The following is a 25193-nucleotide window of genomic DNA, read 5'->3' as shown; positions in this document are numbered from 1 at the left end:
CCATAAATGGCACAAGAATTAAGGAGCCACACTCATAAATAAATTTGTATCCTTTAGCATTTTAGTTTAGTCATTGTCTGATGCTTTGAACAATGCCAGGTAAAGGCTGAGTGAAGCATGTGAAAGGATGGGCTGTTTGAAACCAAAAACTTTCTCTCATCCCTTGAATTTTGTCTGGAAATGTTATTTTCAGTTGCCACATCCTTTTTGCCCCATGGATACGGGTGAGAAAACAAAGCTTAATGCTCCCATCTCCTGCACTGAATTTCTTCCTGAAGCTGCAAAACTGCCATAGGAAGAGCTGAAAATAGCCAGCACTGTCTAAGAGCAACTGTCAAATAAAATGACACCCCCTGTGCCTCCTGCCTTGGAAATGACACTCTTCAGCCTGCTCCAAACAGCTCTTTATTACCACATTTGGTGGTGGGGAAGGGTTGCTTTGAAAATTACTGACACTGGAGTTCACCTTTGGTGGTGGTTTATTTGTACTGGGTTATTATTATGTTCCCCTGTGGCGGCAGTGAGCAGGAGCACAGCCCTGCTGTCATGGGAGGATTTCTGGTAGGGGATGCTGGGGGATCCAGGTGGGATGCCCGGTCGTGATGTCCTAACTCACCTGCAGTGCTATCATGTGGAGTCTAATCCTGGGATGGTTGGGATTAGCAGCACCACTGCAGATTTTCCAGGGCCGGAGCGCTGGGCTGCACTGGGAACCTCCTCCAGAGTTTTTGGAGGGTCACAAGAAGCTTGTATCTCCGTATATACCTTCTTGTGCAGATAATCACACTGTTATCCTTAGCCTGGATGCTAATGATGACCCAGCTTTTGTCACAGATCTTATGAAGAGCTGCAGATGCCACCTGCCCTTCATGAAACCCCTGTGGTACTGAAAAATAGCTCTGCAACCAGTGGGGCTTAAATCCTCTAAAGACCTCTGTACACGTGTCGGTTCACACCTACTGTCACGTTAGCTGAACACCAGGGACATTGGGATTGGTGCTCTATGGGTGTTACCGGATCACTGGTATTTAAAGTACTGACATCTCTAGTAATCATTGCATTGTAAGGTGCCTTGCACAACAGTATTTTACAGGGAGATTAGTGTACCCATCAAAGCAAGCTCTGCACTTCCTTACTTTATTTTTACTTTGTTAACTGCACTTCTCTGAAGGAGACTTTAATCCTCAGACTTGCTGTTTGTCCATTATCTGCTTTGATTCAGAAGTGGGTTGAAGATTGCTCCGGGATCCTGCTGTAAAACCCTGCTGCAATTCACAGACACCAGGAGTAAAATCCGTAAAGAGGGCAATTATCGAGGGAACTGGATTAATGATCTATCATCACATTTTAGCCACATCCGCCACTGACCTTTCACAGAGAGGATGCTCTTGATAAATGTAGTTCATTACTGAGTTCTGACATGAGACCAGAATGGCACTCTGTGTTTCTTGGCAGGCTGATCAATATTTTATCTGCCAAAGCATGCAGAAGTGCTAAACAGGATGAATTACGGAGCCGCTGCAAAACGGAGCAAGAAACAGCATTGCTTGAAGTGAACAGAGCGTGTAAATGTGACAGTTATTGGCCACACTTTAGTGATCGGACCTTAATACGCTGGATTTTTCTTTGATTTTCCTCCTGTCTTACTGTTTTTCTTTGCCTGTCTGTCTGGTTTTTACATTCAAACGGTGCCAGGCTTCACTGGGTTTGAAACCGCTGGAAATGGATAAAAAGGGCTTGTTACTTCTGAGACCTCCCCCAGCGTGGAGGGGGAAATCATGGGCTTCCCTGGCCGGGTGTGTTGCAGAGTGGTTCCTCATGCTCTGCTCCATCCTGCATCACAGGAATGTGGCTGCTGCAGGAGCAGGGTTTGGGGATGGAGAGACGCTGCTGGATGATGGATTTAATGGTCCATTTCTACAATAAAACTTGCTAGAAATCCCTGTATTGAGCATGACAAGTGCATTGAAGTGTTATCCAAAGAGCATGGGAGGGAGCTGCTCTGTATGTGAGGTTTGTTTGAAAGTCACCGGTGTTTTCTTCTTAGGGCTGCAAAGTCAGACGCAGAGCTCGCAGGAGGGACACAGGCTGACCTCCAGCAGTGGGATGGGAACAAAAGCAGCTCTGCCTAGGGCATCCTATCGCAGGACAAAACCCATGCAGCTTTTCCTGAGGAAGGCTTGTGTTTGTTGTACAAAGCATCACTGTCAAACTAGGTTTGTGTTCAAAAGAGTAGAAGTGATAGTCTCTTGAAACGGTGAAGGCGGCCTTATATTTATTTATTTATTTGTAGTTTCTAAGCTGGAATCCAGGTATAATGGTATTATGTTACTAAAGTTCCTGTGAAAAAAAGCCCATCCTGTGCTAGCTGATAAGTATTTTAGTTTGATGTCTGGTGCCTCTGATATGCCCTTAGGTCTCCTCTTCTCCTGGAGTCAGCAGAAGAAATCATACTGGGATCCTGTTTAAAGATAGAGAAGTAAAATGTATACCTTTTTTCTAACCAGCCCTCGTATACAGGAGCAAAGATGGATGATCAAGCAGAGTATTAGTTTAGGGCATGGAAGACAGAACAGCAGATTTAGCTCACCCCAAATCTGTGTCTTGAGTTCTCCCAGCTCTGTGGTGGGGATGGTGCCCTGAGCACATAGGTTTGGGAGTACAGAGAGGAGATGAGCTTTTGGTAGTACAGCACAGGCACTGAAAACACACATGGTGGCATTTCTGGTGCTCACAAACAGGGAGGGAAGAAGTCCTGTGAAACCCATGTCTGAAGAGGCAGCCACCTCCCCATATGCAGGCTGGGAGACGCGCCTCCAAGCAAGCCACCTTGGGAAACTTGCCACAGAACTTCCCCGAGCTGGTTGCGATTGCAAACAGAATCCAAGTCCCCAGGAAGCTCCTATCAAGGAAACCAAGCTGAGATGCATCCATTAACCAGACATACCAATGCGAGCAGTCTGAGGTGAGATAACCTGCTAATGATGAGCTTATGTTGCAGGGGAAGCTGCTGGGGGTACTTAGCAAAGCGGGGACAAGAGTGGGGATAAGTGAGAAGGCACAGAGGCCTTTCTGTGATTTTTTTTTGTTTAACAGCCATGGTTGTAATACCTGGAAGAACAGAACAAGAGGTGGCAATGCTGCCTGAAGAGAAGGTATTTAGTAGATAAAGCTGGTAGATCCTATGCCCAACATAAGAAGATTACAAGTGTCATTGACAGCAGGAGAGGGGCTGATGGGAAGGAGAGAAAATACAGAGCTGTCCTTTGTGAGACCTATACAATCAGCTCTGAGGAAGGACTGTTACCAGTCTCTGTAGGGAAGATGGGTTAAAACATGAAATAATAATGCCTAGAATAGGAGGGGAAGAATCTTTACTACAGAAGAGTCTAGCTGTCCTTTGCGTTGGCTTGCCCAGTGATTCAAGTTGCTCCTTCCCTTCGTTGCTGGAGGAGCAGGCAGCGTCTTTTATAAAGTGCCTCCAGCATCTGTCTGGTTGCTGCAATGCCTTGTAGTTATGTTTAAAACAGCATTAGGTCTGGGTTGCACAGCAAAACATCAGCTCAAACATCCCAAGCGTGAATGATTTTGGCCAGGCTTTCATCTGAAGTCTTTTTCCCCTTGTTTTTCCACTACAGTGAGATTAAATGTATAAATTATATGTATATATTTATTGAAAGGTTGGACCAGGTGATGCTTGAGGTCCCTTCCAGCCTGGTATTCTGTGATTTCTGTGCATATATATGTGTCACCACAACCCTCTGGTGTGTTGATATCAGGGGAAGCAGCTCTGAGGTGCGAGCTCTGTGGAGCCTGTCACAATCACACTGTGCAGCGATGCTGAGGGACCCACTGCCAGCAGAGCTGCAGGGTCGTTGTTCTCCAGAGGGAAGTGAAGGTAATGAGGTGTTGAAGCAGTTTTGAAAGGGGCCGAGAGCACCCTCTGACCTTTCAGCTGCACTGTGTGCTAACAAAGTGTGGAGCTGGACTTACTGTTTCAATAGGGACATAATTGTCTTAGTGCTGGTTTTCTTTGCTGTGTGTGCTCTGGAACACCCCTGCATCACCCTGCCACGCAGGATGGGGCTCTGCTGGGTCGATGGTCCCTGACTCTGGACACAGCAGTACTGTAGTGGGGGAAGAGTGGTTAGTGAGCTTCTAGCAGAGGTTGGGAATTGCAGCCAGAGGCTGTCACCACCTCTGTCCTTCCCCGTTTCCTTCGCTTCATTCTTCATGCCCATCACATTTGCCTGGAGGCTGCAGCCTGGCTTTGACCCTCTGAAATTCCCCAAATGGGCTCTCTTGCAGCCTGGATGAGCGTGTACTTTTTCCAAGAAGAGCAGTTTTGTTTTCAGGCTTTGTTTTCAGAAGATGGGAGAGTCAAGAAGGGTTGGAATGCTGTGGAAGCAGATCAACATCTCCTGGCTCACCCCATGTGACAGCCTGGGTAGATGACCGGTCAGGTCCCATACGTGCAAGGATAGAGATGCAACGTTTGGACTGAAATGGTAGACTGAGATGAGCTCTGAGGCAGAAGCTCTTCCCTGCGAGGGTGCTGAGGCGCTGGCACAGGGTGCCCAGAGAAGCTGTGGCTGCCCCATCCCTGGCAGTGCTCAAGGCCAGGTTGGACACAGGGGCTTGGAGCAACCTGCTCTAGTGGAAGGTGTCCCTGCCCGTGGCAGGGGTTGGAGCTGGAGGAGCTTTAGAGGTCCCTTCCAACACAAACCACTCTGTGATTCTATGACATTTTCTCTTTGCTTGTATTTTGCCATTGCATTGCATGCAATTCATTCTGGAAATCCTGTTTAAACATGCAGTTGTGCACATAGACTAATAGTAGCTGAGTGGCTTTTGTTTTTTCCTGTAGAATGAGACTGATCTCATGTGGGACCAAGAGCTCCTTGGAGGTTGTTTAGAGGGAAGGAAAAATTTAGCAGCTGGTTAATATCCCAGTGAGAAACTCTCAAAACAAGAAGGGTCTGAGTTCAGGGTGGAAAATGAGCCTTGTCTTGCAGTTATTGCTTGTGTAGCAGTAGGGCACTGACCTGGCTGGTGAATGCATGTCCAGCCTCCGTGTCCTCTCTCACCTTCTCATGTCACAGTGGTTTTGAAGTTGTGAGCACACTATATGAAGGGTTGACAGTCGATGGGTTTGCTAGGAGAGAAGTGCCTCCCTCCTGGAATCTTAATTGAGTTTTAGTTGGAGTGGGACCAGAAGATGAGAAACGGTGCAGCTCAGCAAGTAAAGGACAGGAACATTGTTGTCAGTGTGCCAGTCTTCTGCTGTTGTTCAGAGGAATAATGTTTGGAGCCTCAGGGGAGCTGATGTACAAGGGTGTTGTCCCTTACACTGAGGTGAGACCAGGCTCCCTTAGATTTAATCCAGCAGGATCAGTGATGGGACTTAAACAAAAAGTTGTTTTGAAACCACCATTAGAGTGAATAAGGGCATCTACGTTAGAGGAAAATACATTACAAGAAAAGGGCGTCTAAGGGGATGGCTGGAGCATGAGGGTGCTCCAGGGTCCTCTCCGAGGCAGAGTCAGCCAGGTTGCTGCTGTGGTCTACACTAAAGCAAATAGATTTGCACAAAAAAGGGCAGTTGCCATCCTTCATTCTGCCAAGCTCTGCCAGGCAGCAGTCGAGCAGAAAAGGGCTGTAACATCTTACACCACTTTGGGCATCAGGATGTGTTTTTATCTGTAGGAGGATGCTCTTAAATCAGAGCAAGGTGCTCCCCAGGGAAGAGCTGGGGAAGAGCTGGCTGCTGTGAGCGCAGCATGAGCATTCAGGGTCATGAAGGTTCAATCTGATTCCTCCAGCCGAGTCCGTGCTGCTTCAGAGCAAGGGGCTCGAGGGCTTTTCTGTGATGATAACCTTCTTCCCTGGTCAGGGGCTGAGGAAAGCGTCTTTGTCAGTCTGGAGTGGAGTGATGTGTGCAGGCACCAGCGACACCGCAGCCACAGGGGCTCCTCACTGTCCTCCCTCTGGCCATCTGACCACCCTGGGCTGCCTTTAAGGATTCCTTCAGATCAGCCCCATGTTTGGCACAGGGTAACTCTCAGGTGCACCATTTATTTCTGTTCACGACACTTCCTAAACATTAGCTCTCCCAGGTTTATTTTTCACCTTAGGATCACAGCATAGATGAATTTATCTTTAGAAAAATGTAGAGCCGGTTTAATGGGGGAGGGATTATGAAGTTGAGCATGGGAGTCTGTAACTGAAGCCCTGTAATCTGGAAGGTGACATGCTGGAGAGCATCCTTGACAGCAGGATTTAGAAAAACTGCCAGCTATTATAAAAGGTAATGACTTCAGGAGCTCCTCAAGTGCAGAGCTGAGTGGTGTGTGTATATATATGGCTGTGTATATGCAGACAACCTGTCTTTGGCTGTGCCTCATCTTTCCCTTGTAGGAGCTCAGTCCTTTAAAAAGATGAAGGATAATTTGATGTCCAGTAATGTGGGTTTATCTTTTAGGTGACACCTGTACAATGGCAGACTACAGCCGGCTCAAAAGCATCCTCCTGGACCTGCATGCTCATCGGCAGAGCCCACCACGCAGCCCAGCCAAGGACAGAGTATCCCAGAAGCGCTTTTTAGTTGAAGATCTGTTTAAGCACTTGGATGTGAACAGTGACGGGCATCTCAGCAGCTCCGAACTGGCGCAGGTGGGTTTATTGTTCAATGACAATGGGATTATGAAGTGGATTGCATTTTTCATTCAGAGTGTGAATTGAATGTAGCGCAGCAGCACTCTGCTGAGAAGAGTCGTTTGTAACTGTCCAGCCTGGCAGCAGGTAAAGGAGGAAAATCTACTGCAGTGTGTGAGCCTCTCTCTGCATCTCTGGGGAGATGATGGTGTCTCAAACATTTGAAGCTCCTCTGCAAACAACAAACACGGTGGCTTTCCAGCCCCATCCAGGCATCTGAAAGTAGATACTAATCCTTGCTGCTAACCATCATCCTCTGAAGTATTTCCAGCTAGCCAGCTTGCGGAGAATTAATGTGGATTTTTTATGTGTGTAGGTAAGGCAGCAATCTCTTAATTCTTCCTCCCTGCCTTCTGGACCATGCATTAGCATGTAGTAACATGACAACAAAGTTGGACTATTTATTAACAGGTTTGTTTTCCCCAGATCCCTGGGCAGATGCTAGAGATTGAGGTGATGAGCAGAACTGGATAACGATAGAAAATGTGTGAGCTGGAAAGAAAACTGTTATTTCTAATTATGGGCATGCTGTGCTGTTGGAATTAATCTAATTGGTAAAGTGAACTGAACACACAGCCCAGGTTCTCGAGCTGATTACTCTGTGTCCTGAACTTGCTCTTTGCACATGCAGAGCTGGGAAAAGAGTCCTGTGAATATGAGAAAATGCATTATGCCACATGCGGAAAGATCTCGTCTTTTCCATGTTATTAAAAGCAAATACCTTTTAAGAGCCGTTTGAAGCCAATACCTGCCTGGGACCTGTGAGCTGCCCCTTCCCCCTGTGCTCTACAGGAGCATCTCATCTGCCTCATGCTTCCCAGTGAACATGAAGCATGTTGTAGTTGAAGTGTGTAAATGCAAGCTGTGAGCAAGTTGAAGCACAAACACAAACTCACTCCTCCCTGAGCTTGTTCTTGTGTGGGACACTTTGCTCTGCATTTTAATCCTCAAGCTGTTGACATGATGCACGATCCTTTCTGCACAATGCAAAGTGTCAGCAGAAATTCCTTTAGATCTCAGAGCTATGAATATATACAATAGTTCATCTAAATGCAATGATTTTTTTATAAAGACATGGTAGGTAGAAGAAAACACTTTTATCTGAATTCAAAGCCAGCTTTTGCGTAGTGACATCTACGTGCCTGTTCTAGTCTCAAATTTCTTCCCCCCCCCCTTTTTACATGAAACTTGTTCCGTCAGGATATTAAAACACAACTCTCATGGAAATAAAGGTTTGGCACCCTGCAAGCCATTACCATTAGAAGAAACAGCAACCTGCATTTTAAAGAAGCAGGATTCACTGCTTTAAGGTCTGCTGCAAAGTTACTTCGGGTTCATTTGCAGATGTGCTGGGAGCCCAGGTCTCTCTCACAAGCATAGACCTTGACTACTATCATTTTAGTTCTTCTCACTGTTACCAAAACCAGTAAAGGTGCTTGCACATCTGGAGACCACTTCAGCTTGATGGAGCAGATTAAGTTCTGCCTCAGCTAGGAGCCCCCTCACCCAAAGATCCCCTACAAAAGCTTGCCACCAGCACTGCAGAGCTGACAGCACCATCACCTCTTTAAAGGCAAAATACTGCCGGTGAATGCAGAGTACAGGTAAACCATGAATACTTTTAATCCCTCCCTGAATGGTGCTGATCTTGGGCCCCTGGGTGGGAGCCTGGCTGATGTCCTGACTGGGCTGAGGGCACATTCGCAGAGCAGCTCCGGGGTCTCACAGCAGCAGCGGACACAGTTTATGTGTAGACGGTTAGTTCTTGATTTTTCTTATTAGCTCAAGCAATATGAGCTAATTTTAATGTGCTGTTATGTGACCAGTTTATTCTCCCAATTTTCAAGGGATTTTTCCTTTTACATAATGAGGAATATTTAATTTTCCATGTTACAGTCTTGCCAGACCTTCTCTTGCATTGTTAGGCAGCTTTGTTATTGATTTCTGTGGGCTCTCTGCAACTTCAAAGTTCCCCCAAAGGTGGGAATTTCACTGCCCATGGGTAGAGGCAGCTGAAGTGATGCAGTGGGATCTCCTCCTCTCTGGCTGCTGCGTGAGCTGCTGCCGTGCATTTTCTTTGTTTTATTTAAAGGAAAAAGAGTCGAGCACTACAACCTTGTCTGCAAGGAAAAACAGGAGGCAGGTAACGTGCATTGCTGCAGGAAAAAGTCATTTTTAAGACCTGCACTGGGGTCTTCAGGAGGCTCATTGTGGAGGGATTCACCCCAAAGGAGGAACTGGAAGCAGAGTCCCTCCAGAGAGGACAGTCCTGCACTGGGGGGCATCTCCTTGCTCTGGGAGGCTGTGAGGCTCTTTGCCCACTTGATTATTCTCCACAATAGCATTGTTTTGGGTAGCAGATGGTCCATCCCCCTCTATTTAGAGCCGCTTTGCCTCCCGGCTGCTGGCAGACCCCATGCAATACTTTCCCTCTGAACCTGGCAGTGTGCAACGTCCATGTATTTTTGCAGCCATGGGCATGCAGGGCTATTAAAACTGGTGGTAATTGGAATGTTATTTCCATTTAAAACTTTAAGGTGTTTTAAAGTAAGATTCATAAATCTACCAAATTTGTTGCAGCTGAAGTGTTTTGTGGTCGTTTTGGGGTTTTTTTTTCTTGACATTAAATCAAAAGGACTAGTAAAAACTTGTCAGTCTTATGAAAAGTTAATCAATTTTCAATACAAAGACAGACAAAGGGAAATTTCCATCTTTAGAAGATTGATCTTGGAAGTTACGGTTGATCTCACTTTTATTGAACACTTTTACTTGCCAGGTGAAGGGTCATTTTTTTAGCATTATTACTTTAAATTGCTTCAATATAATGGGCCAGGACTAGAATAGTAAATAAAAGAGTCCCTGGACTACAGCAAAAAGCTTTCCTGCCTGGAAGATGCAATGCTTCAGCAGTTTTCTTCACGTTCTACAATAAATCAAGAGAACCCAACATGTTCGTTATGCTTAGGTCTGAGTTTGGCTGTTTGCTAACGTGGATGTATGACTTCAAAAGCTCTCACCATTTTTAATATAGAGTGTGTGAAATACTTGGAATACATAAGAAACAAACTGTCAGGGACTGGAAAAGCACTTTAGTGTTGAACACACCGTCCATTCTTGTAGTCCTAAAAGCTAGGAATAGAATTTTGTCGTTACCTACAGAGAAGAAAACCAGATGTTCCTTGTTTTTATAGAGCAAATATGTAATGATATATATGGTAAATATATCTCTCCCCAGAGGTCATGGAGTGGAAAACCAGTTGGATGAGCCAGGATGGGGGTCTGTAGCTTTACATTTCATGTAAGATTTCCTGTTCTCTGCTACAGCTAATGAAGGAGGAGGACCTGGAAGATGACTTGTTGGATTGTACACTAGAAGACCTTCTCCGGTTTGATGATTACAACAATGATGGTCACTTAACCCTTCAGGAGCTCTACACAGCCTTCCGTGAGTCTTTGTGGTTTTATCTATTCTGGGTGTTGAAACCATGTGAATATCTGTGATGGCAACATTGCCTTCCTAGATATGGTCAGCAAAGATAATCCCTCTTTGTGTTTCATGCCATGAAAACACTATGTAAGGCCTGTTTCTAAAGGTTATTGTACTCCAAAGGATAAGCATGAACTAGGAGGTTGGTGAAAGTGTGTGGGGCTTATTGTTTTCTTGCATATTTTGTTGTGCTTCTTGCTGATGGCAACGGAGAGGAGATGTTGGGCTGGCCAGGTCTGTAGACCTGAGTATGTGGCTTCTGAAACATGGTGGAAACCTGTCTAAATTTCTTCTGGTAAATGTGAGTGTTATGGGGAAGGTGTTTAACTGAATATTCTGCATGGAAATGATGTTTTCTGCATTTTGTTTACATCTTACTGGATTACTGTGTGCAATCTTGATACATATCTATGTGCCATTTGCCAGGATCCCAAAGTCACCAAACTACTTGGTGTGGAAAATAAGTGTCATCCCACTTATCTTCTTAATTTTATGTTCATGCTTTAAGTTAAGCATTCATTGACATCCTTCCCTGGAAAAGGCCCACGTTGTCTCCTTCACGTGGATGATATAAAGTTTTATTGATGCCTGTCCCTTTGGGAGACAAAAAAAGGAAAGACAGGAAGGAAATGTGGGGCTTTTTTCAATGATCGGAGCTACAGAGTACTTGTATGTATCTTTAAACAAAACCAGGGTTTAACTTGAAGTGTTGAGTGCAGGCAACAGGCCAATGACAAGCTGATTGCTTCTTAAACTGGACTCTCAATTTGTTGTATATGGCATTTTATAGATAAAGTAATTCCAATAGCTCTTGATTTTAATTTCTAAACCAGGGCACTGAAAAGCTTGGTGTGAATGAAAGTCACCATGTGCCCTGCACCAGTGCATACCTCATTGTTGTTCTTTGGCAAGCTGTGATGCTAATGAAGAACCTCTATTTTTGCTAAATAACCTCTTTTCGAAAGAGAGTGGATTCTATTTTCTTCACTTCTGTCTTTTCATTAAAAAAACACAAATCTGGATAATACTTATGAATCCCAGCCTGGTTTGTGTTGGAAGGGACCTTTTTAAAGCTCGTCCAGTTTGAACCACAGGCAGGGACACCTTCCACTTAGAGCAGGTTGCTCCAAGCCCCTGTGTCCAACCTGGCCTTGAACACTGCCAGGGATGGGGCAGCCACAGCTTCTCTGGGCACCCTGTGCCAGCGCCTCAGCACCCTCCCAGGGAAGAGCTTCTGCCCAAGAGCTCATCTCAGTCTCCCCTCTGGCAGGTTAAAGCCATTCCCCTTGTCCTGTCCCTACAGGCCTTTGTCCAAAGCCCCTCTCCAGATTTCTTGTTGGCCCCTTTAGGTACTGGAAGGCTGTTTAAAGTGCTTTAAAATTAGCCCCAGTTGTCACCTTGGACCTGTTTGAACCGTATATGCATTTAATTCAATACAGCACTCTCAAAACAGCAGATATACAGTAAAACATAAAACCTCATGCATTAAGAAGGCCATAAAGTGAATTAACCCTGCTATAAAGGCTTGACACGCAGTTATTTGGAGCATATTTGGATCAATGGGTTCTCAAAGTCACAGCAACACGAAGCTGAATTCCAGGAGTCATTTGTATGAGTTTTTGGTTGAGTGAATTTTAAGTAGGCAATGAAAAGAAGACAAGTACAAAATATTAGCCAGTGAACAGAGATAGTAATCGATAACCTGCAAAAAGACTGTAACAAAACCCAAGGCGTAACAATGAGTGTCTATCCAAAGGATTTTGGGTATGAAGACAATTGTTCTTCATCTGAAGGTGAAAATCAGACTCGCCTCCATTTTCAATTTCCCCAGAATCTTTGCTTTTATCAATGGTAGTTAATGGCATATCAGCTTTTAATTTAAAAACAAAGTTCCTTGCTTGGAACTTCTGAAATTTTGAGGAACTTCAGATGGGTGTAATTTTATCTTTATTGCATTATGTAGGAAAAAAACCCCTCAAAAATACTTCAAACACTTGTCTTAAGCATGCACTTTGAGTGCTTATGAAGCTTCTGCTTTGCTGTAATCTAAAATTAGGCTTGTAGGAGCACTTAAAAGGTACAACATTCTGCGCATCTTTCATATTTTTGGTCTATTCAGGTGATCCTTTTGTTGCTTGACATCCACCCAAGCTGCTCATTTCTGCATGCTGGCAGCAGGCTGCAGGGCTGGCTGCTCAGCAAGCTGAGGAACATAATGACCAGCATTCGGTGACATCAGAAAGTCTCGATCTAATTTATTCTCTCAAAACCGCCGCCACATCTGTTTGGGTGCGCTGTGTTCTGGTAGAGTGCCGCAGTGTTGGAGAGGTTTGAGGATGACCTTGTAATGTGAAGAGCTTCCCAATCTGTCATTCTGTGCTGCTTTAGAAGTTGAATTTTGTTTTAAAGAGTCTCCTGGCCTCCCTGTAACTTACAGGGCTACAAAATGGTCTTTCTGTCACTCCATCTGCCTCTTGCTTTCTCTTGACCTGTCGTTTCTCTCCAAGACCCACAGAATTCAAAGGGCATTTTGATCCCCATTCCTGTTGATCAGCTGTAAATGAGTGAAAAGTGCCTGGATGAGATAAACCCAACCTTTTACCTTTTCTGAAACTTGGTTTCACCCTTACAAGCAGTACATGCAATAGGTGCTATTATTAGTACTAATTTCTACTCATGCTAACCATTTGCATAGACATCTTAATGCACAGTTTTGCATCATGGACAGAAATAGCAGGACACCCACTAACCCTCTCATCTTTCTTGTGAATTCCCGAAAGTTCTTTTGTTTCCAAACCCCAGAATACAACTTCTAGGAGTTGCTTGTGCATATGAGGATGCCTAGAAATGTCTATTAACACAGAACCAAGTATCACTGTTCAAATTGCCTTAATCAGACGTAAGTAATGTATGAGATGGATGAAATGCTCTTCCGGCAGCTCTGGCAAGAACAACTTGTAGGTGTCTTTAATTTCTCATTAATAAATGTTATTAGATAAGCAGGCTCAGGACCATAATTAAACAATTTTAATTATTTAATGATGATCTCAAGATTTTCACATTCTAAAAATAGAGTACTCGCAAGTATATTTGTCTGTTGTCTTTATATTGTCACAAAGATTCAATATCAGAGTAATAAATGAAAGGCTTAGTTGTCCTAAGAGCTAAAGCAGAGCATGCATCTAATTAATCAGCATGAAGATAGTCTGGTGAATTGGCAAGCACATACCCAGCTGAGTCATACTTTAAATATGCTCAGATGAGTGATTTTTGGATATAACTCCTGGAACCGTATCTGACTGGAGGTCATTAGAATTAGACATGCCCCTTTGGGCTTTCCTGTTGTCTTCCATAATGGGGAAGTAGCAGGTTGGCAGATGTGACAGCCTAGCCAAAGGAAAAAAATCAGTGTATTCTTCTAAATCTATATTATCAGCAATGTGGACAGGTCAATTTGTAATACAAATATATCAAAGGGAGGGGAAACATGCGTTCCATCAAAATGGCTTTATCTTGTCAACGTTGTTTAGCTAGTAAGTTATTAACCCTGCAATAAAATCCCCTTAAATTCTAGCTCATTGCCAATTACAGTATTCTCCTAAGCAACATCCCTGCCTCACAGCTTCACTTTGCATTTCATTACGTTTTTGAGCAACCTGCTCTAGTGGAAGGTGTCCCGGCCCATGGCAGGGGGTTGGAACTGGATGAGCTCTAAGGTTCTTTCCAACCCAACCCATTCCATTATTCATTTCACTAGGTCAGGTTGAAGTTATACCCCGAGATAATCTCCCCATCCCAATACCATCGTGGCTTTCTGAGATTGCTTTGCATGCCCTGTGCTTCCCAGAGTGGCCCATCAAGGCTGCTCTATCACATGGATTCTAGTGGCTCTGCAGTGACATTTTGAGATCCTTGATGTCCTATCTGGTCAAAAAAACCCAACCCAAAACACAAAGGTAGTTTGAAAGGAAAACACTGAATTGTCATTTTTCAGTCCGGTTGTTATTACCCACGCATATATGTTGCATGTAGGCAGAAAATTGCTGTTTCTCTAAGATGAGAGATGTGTCATCATCTATGGATATGTTATTGTTTAAAGAACACATACATTGTTTGGAAGGAGCGTATTTCAGCAGTGAATGGTGTTGGCTGGCTCCAGATTTACTGCATTCATCCTAAACTCTCTGCTGGCTGTCTTCCCCACCAGGCAATGCAGAGGAGTGAGCCATCCATCCCTGACCCCTCCAGCCATCCCCCAGAGGCTCCTTAGAAGTGTGGAGTATAAAAGAGATTTATTTTTGAGGTGTGCATATTTCTGATTTGCTGGAAACTACTTTAGGGCAGAGCTTTGTAATTGTTCCAGAAGCGTGGAGATTGATGCTTGCGGGGGAAAAGAGGAGCTCTACCTGGAGGAAGAGGGAATGAAACCTAAAAAGGGGCTATTGGGTCAAGTGGGAGAGGGAGCTGTTGGGTGAAGAAGGAAGCTTTCAGCAGTATATCTATTCTTGATAGGCATCACAGCTTAAGGAAAGTGATAATGCAAATGAATACCTGTATTGGGAAAAATACGTCCATACTGTATGTTCTTCGTGTATATCTAGTGAGCCAGCTGTTCCAGCAGAAATTGCATGTGTGAATTCCATGTTCAGATGAAACATTTACATCTTTCCAAAGCTGTTCTCCTTGGTGGCACAGAGGGTTGGGTATTTGTTACTGCTACCTTCCAGCTAGATTGGTCAAGCCCAGTTAATTATATTGGACAACTCTATTGTGAGATAGAATTTTTTGCTGGAGGTGTTCTCTTGAGCAATGTTGCAGCAACACTTATCTACAGGATCAAATCATAGTCCTAAAATATTGACAATTTGTGTACTGTGCTCTGCTTCCTCAGCTGTAATCTCCCTGCTCTCTGATTTTTCTTTCATGTTGCTGCAGATACTGGTACAAACGTGGAAATAATTCATTAGCTTACCAACATTGATTTGCTTCGGTGAGCTGTGTGATACCTAAACTTCAAACATGGGGAGCACCAGCCTCCACTTTCGCTTTGAGGCAGTGTTAGAGGTGATATGAACTGCTCGGGGAAAGAAATGAGGTTTCCTTCAGTTGGCTCTGCTCACCTGGAGGAATGATGTGCAGTCATGTTACTGAGGATAAATGCAACTTGTGGGCATTTACTGGAATGATTAATAGTGCAATCTTATGGCCAAAAAACCCCACCCCTAAAAGTTAAAAATCAAGCTAAAAAAAATACTAGAAAACTATTTAGCTTGATTTCTGCTGCAGGGATGATGGGGAAAACCAACAAGCATCCAAGTCACTGCAAATGCATTTAGTAACCACTGTTTCTGCGGCTGAGCTGTGATCCTTGCACTGGGTTTTTAGGGTTTATTTGGGCTGAGCCAGCACTGGTGTGTTGCAGGTAAACACAGCAGCTCAGCAAAGTGGAGATACAGAATGCAGTGTGCATGGTGGTGCTCATACTGCAGCACAGGGCTGAGCTCCAGGCACACACTAGAGGTTGGAGGTGCCTTTGGTCAGCTCTCAATATATTTTTTACTGTTTAGAACGGCTGCAGAAGGACCTAACTCTTACCTTGTGCATAAAGAGAGTGTAAGATGCCTGCCTTGAGCACTAGGAATCATCCTGCTGCACCTGGAAATGTAATTTTTGCCTGGTGGGATGCCTCAACTGGGGATATCCTTACTCACGGGTTCATTTTAGTGGGCAGTTAATTTTTGAATGTGGAAAACTTTATTGCTTTGTTTTTCCTTTATTTCTTTCTCCTTTTCCTTCCCTTCCATGCTCTCAAAGAAACTCATTCTGCACAAAGGGTGATTTCTTTTTCTTTCCCTTTTAAAGCTCTTCTCATTGTGAAACTCTTCAATTCTGAGTTTGAAGTCTAAAATATATCAGTGGGCTCTAGCAAAGAGCCCTGTGTTGTTCATAGTTCCCCAAAACAGCTGCCAGAGCCAGGTTTTGGTTTGTAACCTGAATTGTTTTGCTGCTTTTTGAATGTGGTAAAAGGTATTTTCTCAGAGGAAAAAAACCCAGAATTAATTTGTAGTGAGAAAGACAAATTTAATCTAAGGAAAAATGCTTCAGAAGCTAAAATGTGGTTCCAGGGGAAAAACGAAGAGTGCTCCAACAGAGAAAGGAGTATGTTGCATGTGGCTGTGTGCTTACCAGCGGAAGGAGGGATGTGGTTTTGCCTTAGGCCAAAAAGGGGAACGTTTCCATGTTGAGACTAGACACTAATTCAGCTAACCAGGGTTTGCTGCTGTTTTGTGCTCTGCTTCGTATGTATATTTTGGCACTATGGTTTGAATTAAGAGTCTCCTGAAATAGAGTTTTGGCAGAATTAATGGCAAATGAAGACATGGTTAAAACTGTGATTTTGAGCTTTTTGGTCAGGAATTAACGTCCAATTCTTTTTCATGAGAAGGCAGGGAGAGCATCTGACACTGGTGCTGTTTCTTTCTGATGTATTAGTTGCACACCAGAACCAACGCGCTCAAGTGTGAATTGCCAAACTCTAATATCTTTTTCAAATCTCTCTCATTTCCAAAGATACCATCTGCAAAATGTCAATGGGCTTAATGTGTAACGACTGAAAAAGAGAAAATGAACTAATTACAAGTTGTTATTGGAAATCTGTTGTCTACAAATTGCAAAGAAAACTCGCTAGAATTCAACATCCTGGTGGGTTTAAAACGCTTTTCAGGGTGCATCGATTTGTTAAGTTGGGGTTGGAACATGAGAATTTGTGATGTAGAGTCGTGTTTCGGCGGTGATGTAGTAGAGACCATAGGAAATGTCTCCACGTCCTCTTGCAGGGGTAGGATATTTAAATATTTATAAGTACTTAGGAGTGACTCACTGGCGCATAAACCCGGGCAAATACCATTTCTCCAAAAATGATGTGATCCGTACCAGCAATGTTCACTGAAGCAATTTCACATGCACAAATAATAGTAGTTTTGGTTGCTTGCAGACACAAAATTACATCAGTAAAGAGCAAATACAAGTATTGGTGAGGTCATAAATTGGCTGGCAGTCCTACATGCGTAGAATCACAAAATGGTTTGGGTCGGAAGGGATCTTAAAGATCATCCAGTTCCAAACCCCTTCACACCTTCAGATCACGTAGGCAGGTATCTAAAAAGTATAATTTGCATTTTCAATGAGCTGGGGATGAAGCATTGCAGGCTCTCCTATGGCTTTGTTCCACTAGTGCAAAACCAGAGGCCAGTTCTGAAAGTCAGACCCAAAATTCCTGTTGTCATTTCCTTAGATTTTTCAGTCAAAGTCTGACTTTCTGAGGGATTTATGAAGCAAATGCAGGTTACTCAGCACATCAGTCCTGCTTTCCACTTCATCCCTCTCCAGTGTCTGCAGTGTCAGCTGGGATTTCTGTGTTTGTTCCAGACCTCGATGGAGATGTTGAACAGCTTTGGGCTTTGGATGACTAACCCCGTTTGAGTGGTCCCCTCTGAGAAGTGCTTTGAGATCTGTCCATCAGCCAGTTCTTAGTTCATTGAGCATGTACTTTATTGGTACTGTATAGCACTACAGAGCTGCAGTGCTAATTTTTTAATCAAAATGCCAGAGCAGCCATCAGAAAATTACCAAGTACAGAACATATCCCCAATGCAATGATACGATTTATGTAGAGCCACAGCTGAGATGTTTTTATTTCATGTTCTTCACAGGAGAAAATCTCCTTGACAAATCCAGGGTGCCCGGATAGAAACGGAAAAATATAGCGGTAGGAAATTGAATAAGCTGAACTCAAGGGTTGGTTCTGCTTTAATACTTTCAAAAAGAATAAAAAACAGTGCTAGCCTGTAGAGAAAAGTAAAAAGCTTCAGAGATGCTTCAGTGGCATCAGGGTTTGAAGAGAAACTCAGCTGTTGCCAATGTCTGTGTTTAGCACCATCATAAAAAGCTCGTTCTCAAGTTTCTTGATGTTCAAAAGTTCAGAAAGAATATCAAGAGCCATCAATAGGAATGAATAACTGGGAGCTCAGGCCTGCCATGCGTCCAAAGCACTGCTTCTGCCAATAGCTTTCCCCTCTGCAGTATATAAAACACAGCTGCAGAATTGTTATTACTCTTTCTGCAAACCAGCAAGTACAAGTCCCACTGAACTCGTGCTTTAAGCCACATTTCGATCCTAGAACTTCCACCCCAGTCCAGGTACTGACACCCCAGCAGTATTATTAGAAACTTGCTGCTTAGAGAAGTAATTTGTGACCATGATGTAACAAAAAGAGAAAAAGAAATATGCTGAGTGTAAGCATCATTTGTCATTCTGTTCCTCGTGGGAACCTGAATAATGTGTTAAAAGAGGTCACAGGTATGCTCCCGGTCACTGAAACACTTAGAGCGGTGTCCTGCTCTGTGACCAGCTGAAACCTGGCATCAGTTGGCAGCACTGTGCATCCCAGCCCCGAAACTGCTGGAGAGGAGACAGAAAGGGAGTGGGAATGACAGTAATTTTAAAGCAAAGCACCATAAAAGGAGCAGGGTGAAAAGTGAGAGAGATGGGCTGAGAGAGCTGGTCTGGGTCAGCCTGGAGAAGAGAAGGCTCCTTAAGGAGAGACCTTAGAGCAGCTCCAGTGCCTAAAGGGGCTCACAAGAAACCTGGAGAGGGGCTTTGGACAAGGGATGTAGGGACAGGCCAAGGGGAATGGCTTTAAGCTGCCAGAGGGGAGACTGAGATGAGCTCTTGGGCAGAAGCTCTTCCCTGGGAGGGTGCTGAGGCGCTGGCACAGGGTGCCCAGAGAAGCTGTGGCTGCCCCATCCCTGGCAGTGTTCAAGGCCAGGTTGGACACAGGGGCTTGGAGCAACCTGCTCTAGTGGAAGGTGTCCCTGCCCGGGGCAGGGGTTGGAGCTGGAGGAGCTTTAAGAAGTTCCCTTCCAACACAAACCGCTCTATGATTCTATAGAAGTCCATATGTAAAGTTACAGTTTTCTGCAGTTTACAGCAATGAAGTTAAAAATGAATCCTCCAGCAGAGCCTGATTGGCAGGACAAGAATCTCATTTCTTTATTAGTCTTAGGAATGCTAATGTGTTTTTCTTTATCGTGCTGGTCCTGCAGCAAAAGCCTGTGGTTGCCTGTTGAGGACATCTTGGCTGGGGTGGGAGGCATGGACCTTCCTGTCCTGCTTCCTGAAGCAGGGCAATGCAGATTCATGAACAGAACAAACCAGATGGAAACAAAACTTCCTTTTCAGCCCTAAAAAAAACCCAAAAACCATGGCAGTCCTGACATCTATAGCTGATCTGCAAGCATCACTAGATAGGGTTTATATTCCTGTAGGACCTGGAGGCAAAATTGTTTCAGAAGTAGTGATAAGATCTGGTTGCATTTGGTCATTATTGATAGCAGAGGCTGTTATCTTCAGACTTTTCTCTTCAGGGGACTGCAGTAGCAACTAGGAGCTCTGTGCCAGATTCTTCTGCAGTAAACAGGATAAAAGTCTGCACTGTCTGTCTTTAATTCCTTTAACACTGTGGTAGCCACTGAAATAATCTTCACCCTCTGAGATGAGCCCTTATGGTGATTTTCAGGCTTAAGAAGGTATAAAATGGACGTGTGTTCTGACTGTTTTAGGGGGCACGTCAAGACTTATTTTAACACTAATTATTTTTGGGGTTTTTCACCATTAGTGTATATTCAGTGTAACATCAACCATGAAAAATACACGTATCTTTCCTAAGTAGGGTGGTTTGGAGTCTGCTGTGAGGTGTAATGCATCTTCTGGCAGAGCTATTAGAGCTGGTTGGCTTTTAATACAATTTACTAACCCATCGTGCTAAAATATGAGATGTATATGAGTCAAAATCTGCTACAGAATTGCTATTATCCTCCCTATTTTGTTTTAAGATGTATTTTTATGAACACATTGACTCCAAGTCAGGCAAGATACATTTGTGGAAAGACTCCAATATGTTAATGGGTGTTTATTGAATACTTCAGTGTAATGTGATGAACAGACACAGTGGATTGTAATTAATACATTGACATCCAATGACTATTGCTGAATGGAAGATGAAAGCAGTCTGTAATGGACATAGCATGCATTCATCTTGCAGTGCTATGTGGACACCTACCAAGTCAAATAGCTTTCAAGGGGACTGGAAATGCGTTTCTTTGCCAGACAGGAGTTTTCTGGCAGTGGAGGAACACACTGACACAGCAGAGATAGAGACCTGTGCATGCTGGAGGGGCTGCTAATGCTCTCCTCTGGAGAGCAGCACATCCCTCCGATGTTATTGGGCTCCTGTGAAGGAGAAGGGATGTTTAGGACATAAAAGAACAAACTTGGTGGCTGCCATCCAAGCAAGCATCACTGGTGTCCCCTCCTGCTCTCTCCTTCCACATTTCCCTTACCCTGCACCCTCGCTGACTTGAATTTGATGCAAGCAAGTGCATTGATGGCAAGTGGACTTGGCTCGGAAAATACTTTTCTCCTTTCTTAAATAGAGTGAGAGTAACCCGCTTACTCCTTTGATGCATTAGCACATGTGGCCTCTTGAACATAATGCATTAAACAAATTATAAGAACTGCAAATAACATGGTTGGTATTCTGGTGTGTAAACAGGGCTTCAGCGAATAAAGAAACCGATGGCAAAAAGCTGCTTTTCAGATTCCACTTTTCAAGCCCAGCAATGAGGCACTAATACAATTATGTCAAAAGGGTGTTGAGCAGATAGAGGTAATGAACTGTTGGATCCCTTTTCTGTAAGAGCTCTTTAACAGAGGACGCTGGGGAATAAAAGATTTTTGCCTGCAATAGGCATCATGTGTCCAAAAACAACAACAACAACGAGAGAGTGGCAGGTTAGCTTCATTCTTCTGGCTCCTGGGAGAAGACCAGCAGCTCGGAGCTCTCATTGATCAGCTTTCCTTTTGTTAAACATTAGGCAAGGGAAGACGTGGCAGGTGTAATTTCCTTTAAGGAGAAAGTAAGAGGGAAGGGTAAAGCAAAGCCAAGGGACTTGGTATCACATCGTACTGAGCCATCACCTTAATCCTCCCATGCGGTAACTCTCCAAGTTGTGGATCTTCCATCAGGCTTTGCAGGCGTTCTTCTGCCCACAAACAGAAAGTGCTTCACCAAGTGTTAATTGATCCACTGATTTCCTATAATAAAAGTAACTTTGAAGAAACCAACAGGGCCAGTGGCAAAGCAATTTCATTACATGCCTCTTGTCAGTGCGCTGGGTAATTTACTCTGAGGATTAGATACAAGTTGCTCATAGAAGAGGTTGAAATACCTGATGATGCCGTTATACTACTTGTGGGGGTGTTTACTTTCCCATAGTTATTATTGCTGTTGTTTTTGTTATTAGTTTTTGTGGACGATGCCCCACAGGAGCTGGATTGAGAGGCCCAGCTAATTTCAAAGTCTAACTCCCAAAGTTGCTGGACGAAAACCATTTCAAGTTACTTGAACTAACAGATTTGCTCTGATGCAGTGGAGATGACTGGGATTGGGCTCTGCAAATGGGCAAGTAAGTGATAGAGGTGTTGTAATAACTGTATCGAGGTAGCAGAAGTGGTTTCTCTTACAGTTATCTTGTGAAGAATTACTCTATAATCAGCCAGACTAAGCAAGATGATTTTGCTTTGCTGGAGCATTACGTGATTAGTTGTCTGGATGGTTTTGCTGTCAGGAGCCTGGGTGAGACCCAGGTAACATGGGGCTGCCCCCAGCTGATGTGCCCAGTGCTCGTCTCCAGCAAACCCAGCAGGGGCCTGCTTTACAGTGTGTTATTTCTTGTGAATCTACTATCCGTTGTATCAGATTTGTGCATGAAATGCAAGTTCTGCCTACTCTGGTCTTTACCTATTGCAGGTTTAAGCTGACCTCTGGCTATCTAATTCCCTTCACACGTGCCTGTAACTTTAATCATTTTTAAGAAGCTCATTTACTTTAAGTGGAATTGCTCGTGTGTCACAACACACCTATCTATAAATATTTGCAGCCTCAGGTGCTGAGAAACCTCCTTCCCATCCACTTCTGCCCATAAAATCACCAGCACATCTCTCATCGCGGTAGCCTGCCTTATAGATAAATAAATAAAACAGTAACAGCCCTGGAGGGAAAACAGCACGAGGAGTAACAGAAACTGCTGGTTGGGGGGATTTTACCCCTCCCTGCCGTCAGCAGGCTAATAAAGTAGAATAAGAAGGACCAGGGAAGCTGTTGCATTGCATACGCAGCTCTGCCGCTGGTTTGCAGCTCGATGGAAGGTGGCTGCTTCCACAGGCAGCCCCGGCCTCCCTTCACCACTTCATTTGTCTGGTTTTCTCCTCCCGATTAGCTCAGGTTTGCTTCATACCTGCCTCTTTCTGCTCTGGTGGAAATCAAGGGAAAGGATTCCAAATGAAGGCATGAGGGGAACATGAACAATTCTCATTTTGGCAAATTAAGGGATTTCTAAGCCTCCTCCTTCCATAACTCTTGACAAACTTGACTGTCAGTGTCTAAGGATGTATCGAAGACTTTTTATAATGCTTAGAAATGATCCTGTGTCAGTAGCGGTTGGCTCTCAGCTGTCAGGAGCTGCAGCATCTCTTCAATTCAAACACTGAAAATGTGGAAAATTCAAGGGTAATTTATGTCTCATCTCACAGATCACTTTCTTACCAAAGTTAGAAACTAACCATTTATTTCTTCACCATTTAAACCCTTATTAACCATTTCTGTTGCAGGATTTCTCACGTCCTTCTCCTCCTCCAGCCATGGGCATTCTCCAATGTCCCTGTCCTCTCCAGAGCACAAACACACACATTGGTACTAGACATGTAAAGTTGCAACTTTACTCATTCCTGTGCCGCAAACTTCTTAGACATGTCCACATCAGCATTAGTTCCTTGTGTTAAAGCAGGTGGAGATGTGGAAGTAACAGTGAACTAGGTGTTTCAAGCTCTGCTGGTTTCTAGAAGGGGATGCTGATGGGAGGTGTCTGCTCCGGAGGATGGACAACATCCCCCTGCTGTGATAATGCTTCAGTAAATGCACTAAATCAAGAACTACACCCAAATTTCACATGATGGGAAATGTCCATCACTCTGGTAGTGTGTCCAGTGCTGGCTGGAGACAGGCGTTAGAAGTGCCCCTGCCAAAGAACGGGGTCTTTCTCATCAGGGTATTAACTTGCATGAGCTCTAGCTGTAGAGTGATGTTTCCTGGCAGAGCTCACGTCCTCTGCAAGGCAAAGGAGAGTCACCCATGTATTAGAAAAAGTACTCCTGATTTTGTATGCTTGAAGAGTGTTACAATGTCAACACCACAATCTCGTCAGATCACAGGGGTTTAGTTAAATCAAAATGATACAAAATTTCCTTGGATTTTACCCATCATCTGAAGAAATTGGTTAGAGTCTGAGTTTGTAGAGCAAACACAACAAAATGAGTTTGAGGAATGGCTGGAAATAGCAAGACCTCCATGGGTAGCTTTCTTGTGGTTCCTTTCTATTATTAAGCTATGATTTCTAAAACTGCCTGCAAATTATGCCTGGGAATCTGTTATTACAGTACAGAAGAAATGTGTTGGTCTCGTCTTTTTGTGAACACTTTTTCAGTTTTCTCTTTTACAACATGCAGCAAAGGGACTGATGTCCTCTCTGGTGTAGCTACTTAGATGAGGCTTGTGTTTCAAGTGAGTTTGACACCTAAAATTGCAAGTAATCAGTGTCTCCATTAAGTGGGATTCAGGCATCCCCTGTGCTGCTTTGTGTCACAGGGCAGCAGAGCAGGTGTGCACTTTTCTATACACTTCATGTCTTTCACCTCTTTTCATGGTCAAAGCAGTGCAGACAATGGGTCTTCCTCCATCCCAGTACCTGGTTAGAAACAGCAAATCGTTTTCCAAGGAAGCTTTCCTGCAGAGGGCAGGGAAGGGAAGAACACTCATCTCGAAGTTGCTGGGCTGCCTGGAAAGGTTCAGTCTGGGATTTGATGGCCATATTCAAATATTGATCATTTTCATGCATTTGGCAGGGATCTGTTTGCTTCATCTCCCCTTTCCACTTGCTTCCCCAAATTTGCTGGGTCTGTCTACTAGTTTCAGTCACATTTGATAGAGGCAAAAGTTTTAAATATGCCAAATCTTACTAAAAAACTGCTGAAAAGGAAACAAAAATTATCTTTTTCTCCCAACTGATTAAAACGCTGGAGAATAAGCTCACTGCCTGGAGAGACTGGAGGGAACACACTGAAGAGAAGGTCCTGCTAAACCTCCCGCAGGCAGAGAGCATCCTTGGGAGCTCTGGTCATCTTAGATACCACAGCAACACACCTTGGGCTGGTGCTGGATAAAACAAAGCTGCTTCATTTTCAGTGCTGGTGAAGATGCTCCTTCATAAGCAGATGCTCTGATGTTTGTTGTTCAGTAAGTTACCTTCTTACTCTATTAGTTTGGAATATCATTAACAGCAGAATGACTTTGTTATGAACCATGTTTTACTTTCCCTGGTAGGACATGCTAGTTACTCATTTTCAAACGTTAAGGTTCAAGCAATTCACCCAGCCCGGTCTAAACAGTTCTCACCACAACTGTGTTTCAGACCATTCATCTTTGCTTTGCTCATCATTGAGCATTTGGATGCAAGGAGGCTAAATCAGCGTATGGCAAGGTAGGAAGCAGCTTGAGTGATCTGCCTTTAAGCTGTCTGTTCACTTACAGAAGCTGATAGCCTTAACGGCTTCCTTTCTGGCTGAAACCAGATAATACTCCCTTTCATTCTTTTGCTCTCCTTACTTCCAGACATTGTGGTATGAAATAATTAATCCTGATGCAGCTCACGTGGCAGTTTGCAGCTCTTGTTGGTATTGCTCTGTTGCTCCAAGCAGAAGTAACTTGCATGGTTGCTTAACAAATTGACTGCTTAGAATTGTTTAGAGCACTCATTTTTCTTTTAGACTGTTCTTTTCTTGGAGGGATGAAAAGCTTTCAGTAGGCTGCTTTTTATT

The 25193-nt window shown here is 43.9% G+C and overlaps 1 protein-coding gene across 2 annotated transcripts in view; it reads left to right on the top strand.

The window, feature by feature from the left end:
- FSTL4 (follistatin-like 4) overlaps positions 1-25193 on the top strand; it is a 196492-nt gene that overhangs the window by 93360 nt on the left and 77939 nt on the right. For both annotated transcript variants that reach the window (XM_010018108.1, XM_010018107.1), the window contains exons 4-5: positions 6482-6672; positions 10039-10159. In XM_010018108.1, coding sequence (XP_010016410.1) covers positions 6482-6672; positions 10039-10159 — 312 coding nt within the window. The remainder of the gene's footprint in view (positions 1-6481; positions 6673-10038; positions 10160-25193) is intronic.

This window comes from Nestor notabilis, unplaced genomic scaffold, assembly GCF_000696875.1.
Source record: "Nestor notabilis isolate BGI_N333 unplaced genomic scaffold, ASM69687v1 scaffold467, whole genome shotgun sequence".
Classification (NCBI taxonomy): domain Eukaryota; kingdom Metazoa; phylum Chordata; class Aves; order Psittaciformes; family Psittacidae; genus Nestor; species Nestor notabilis.
This window is presented reverse-complemented; position numbering and strand designations above follow the sequence as displayed.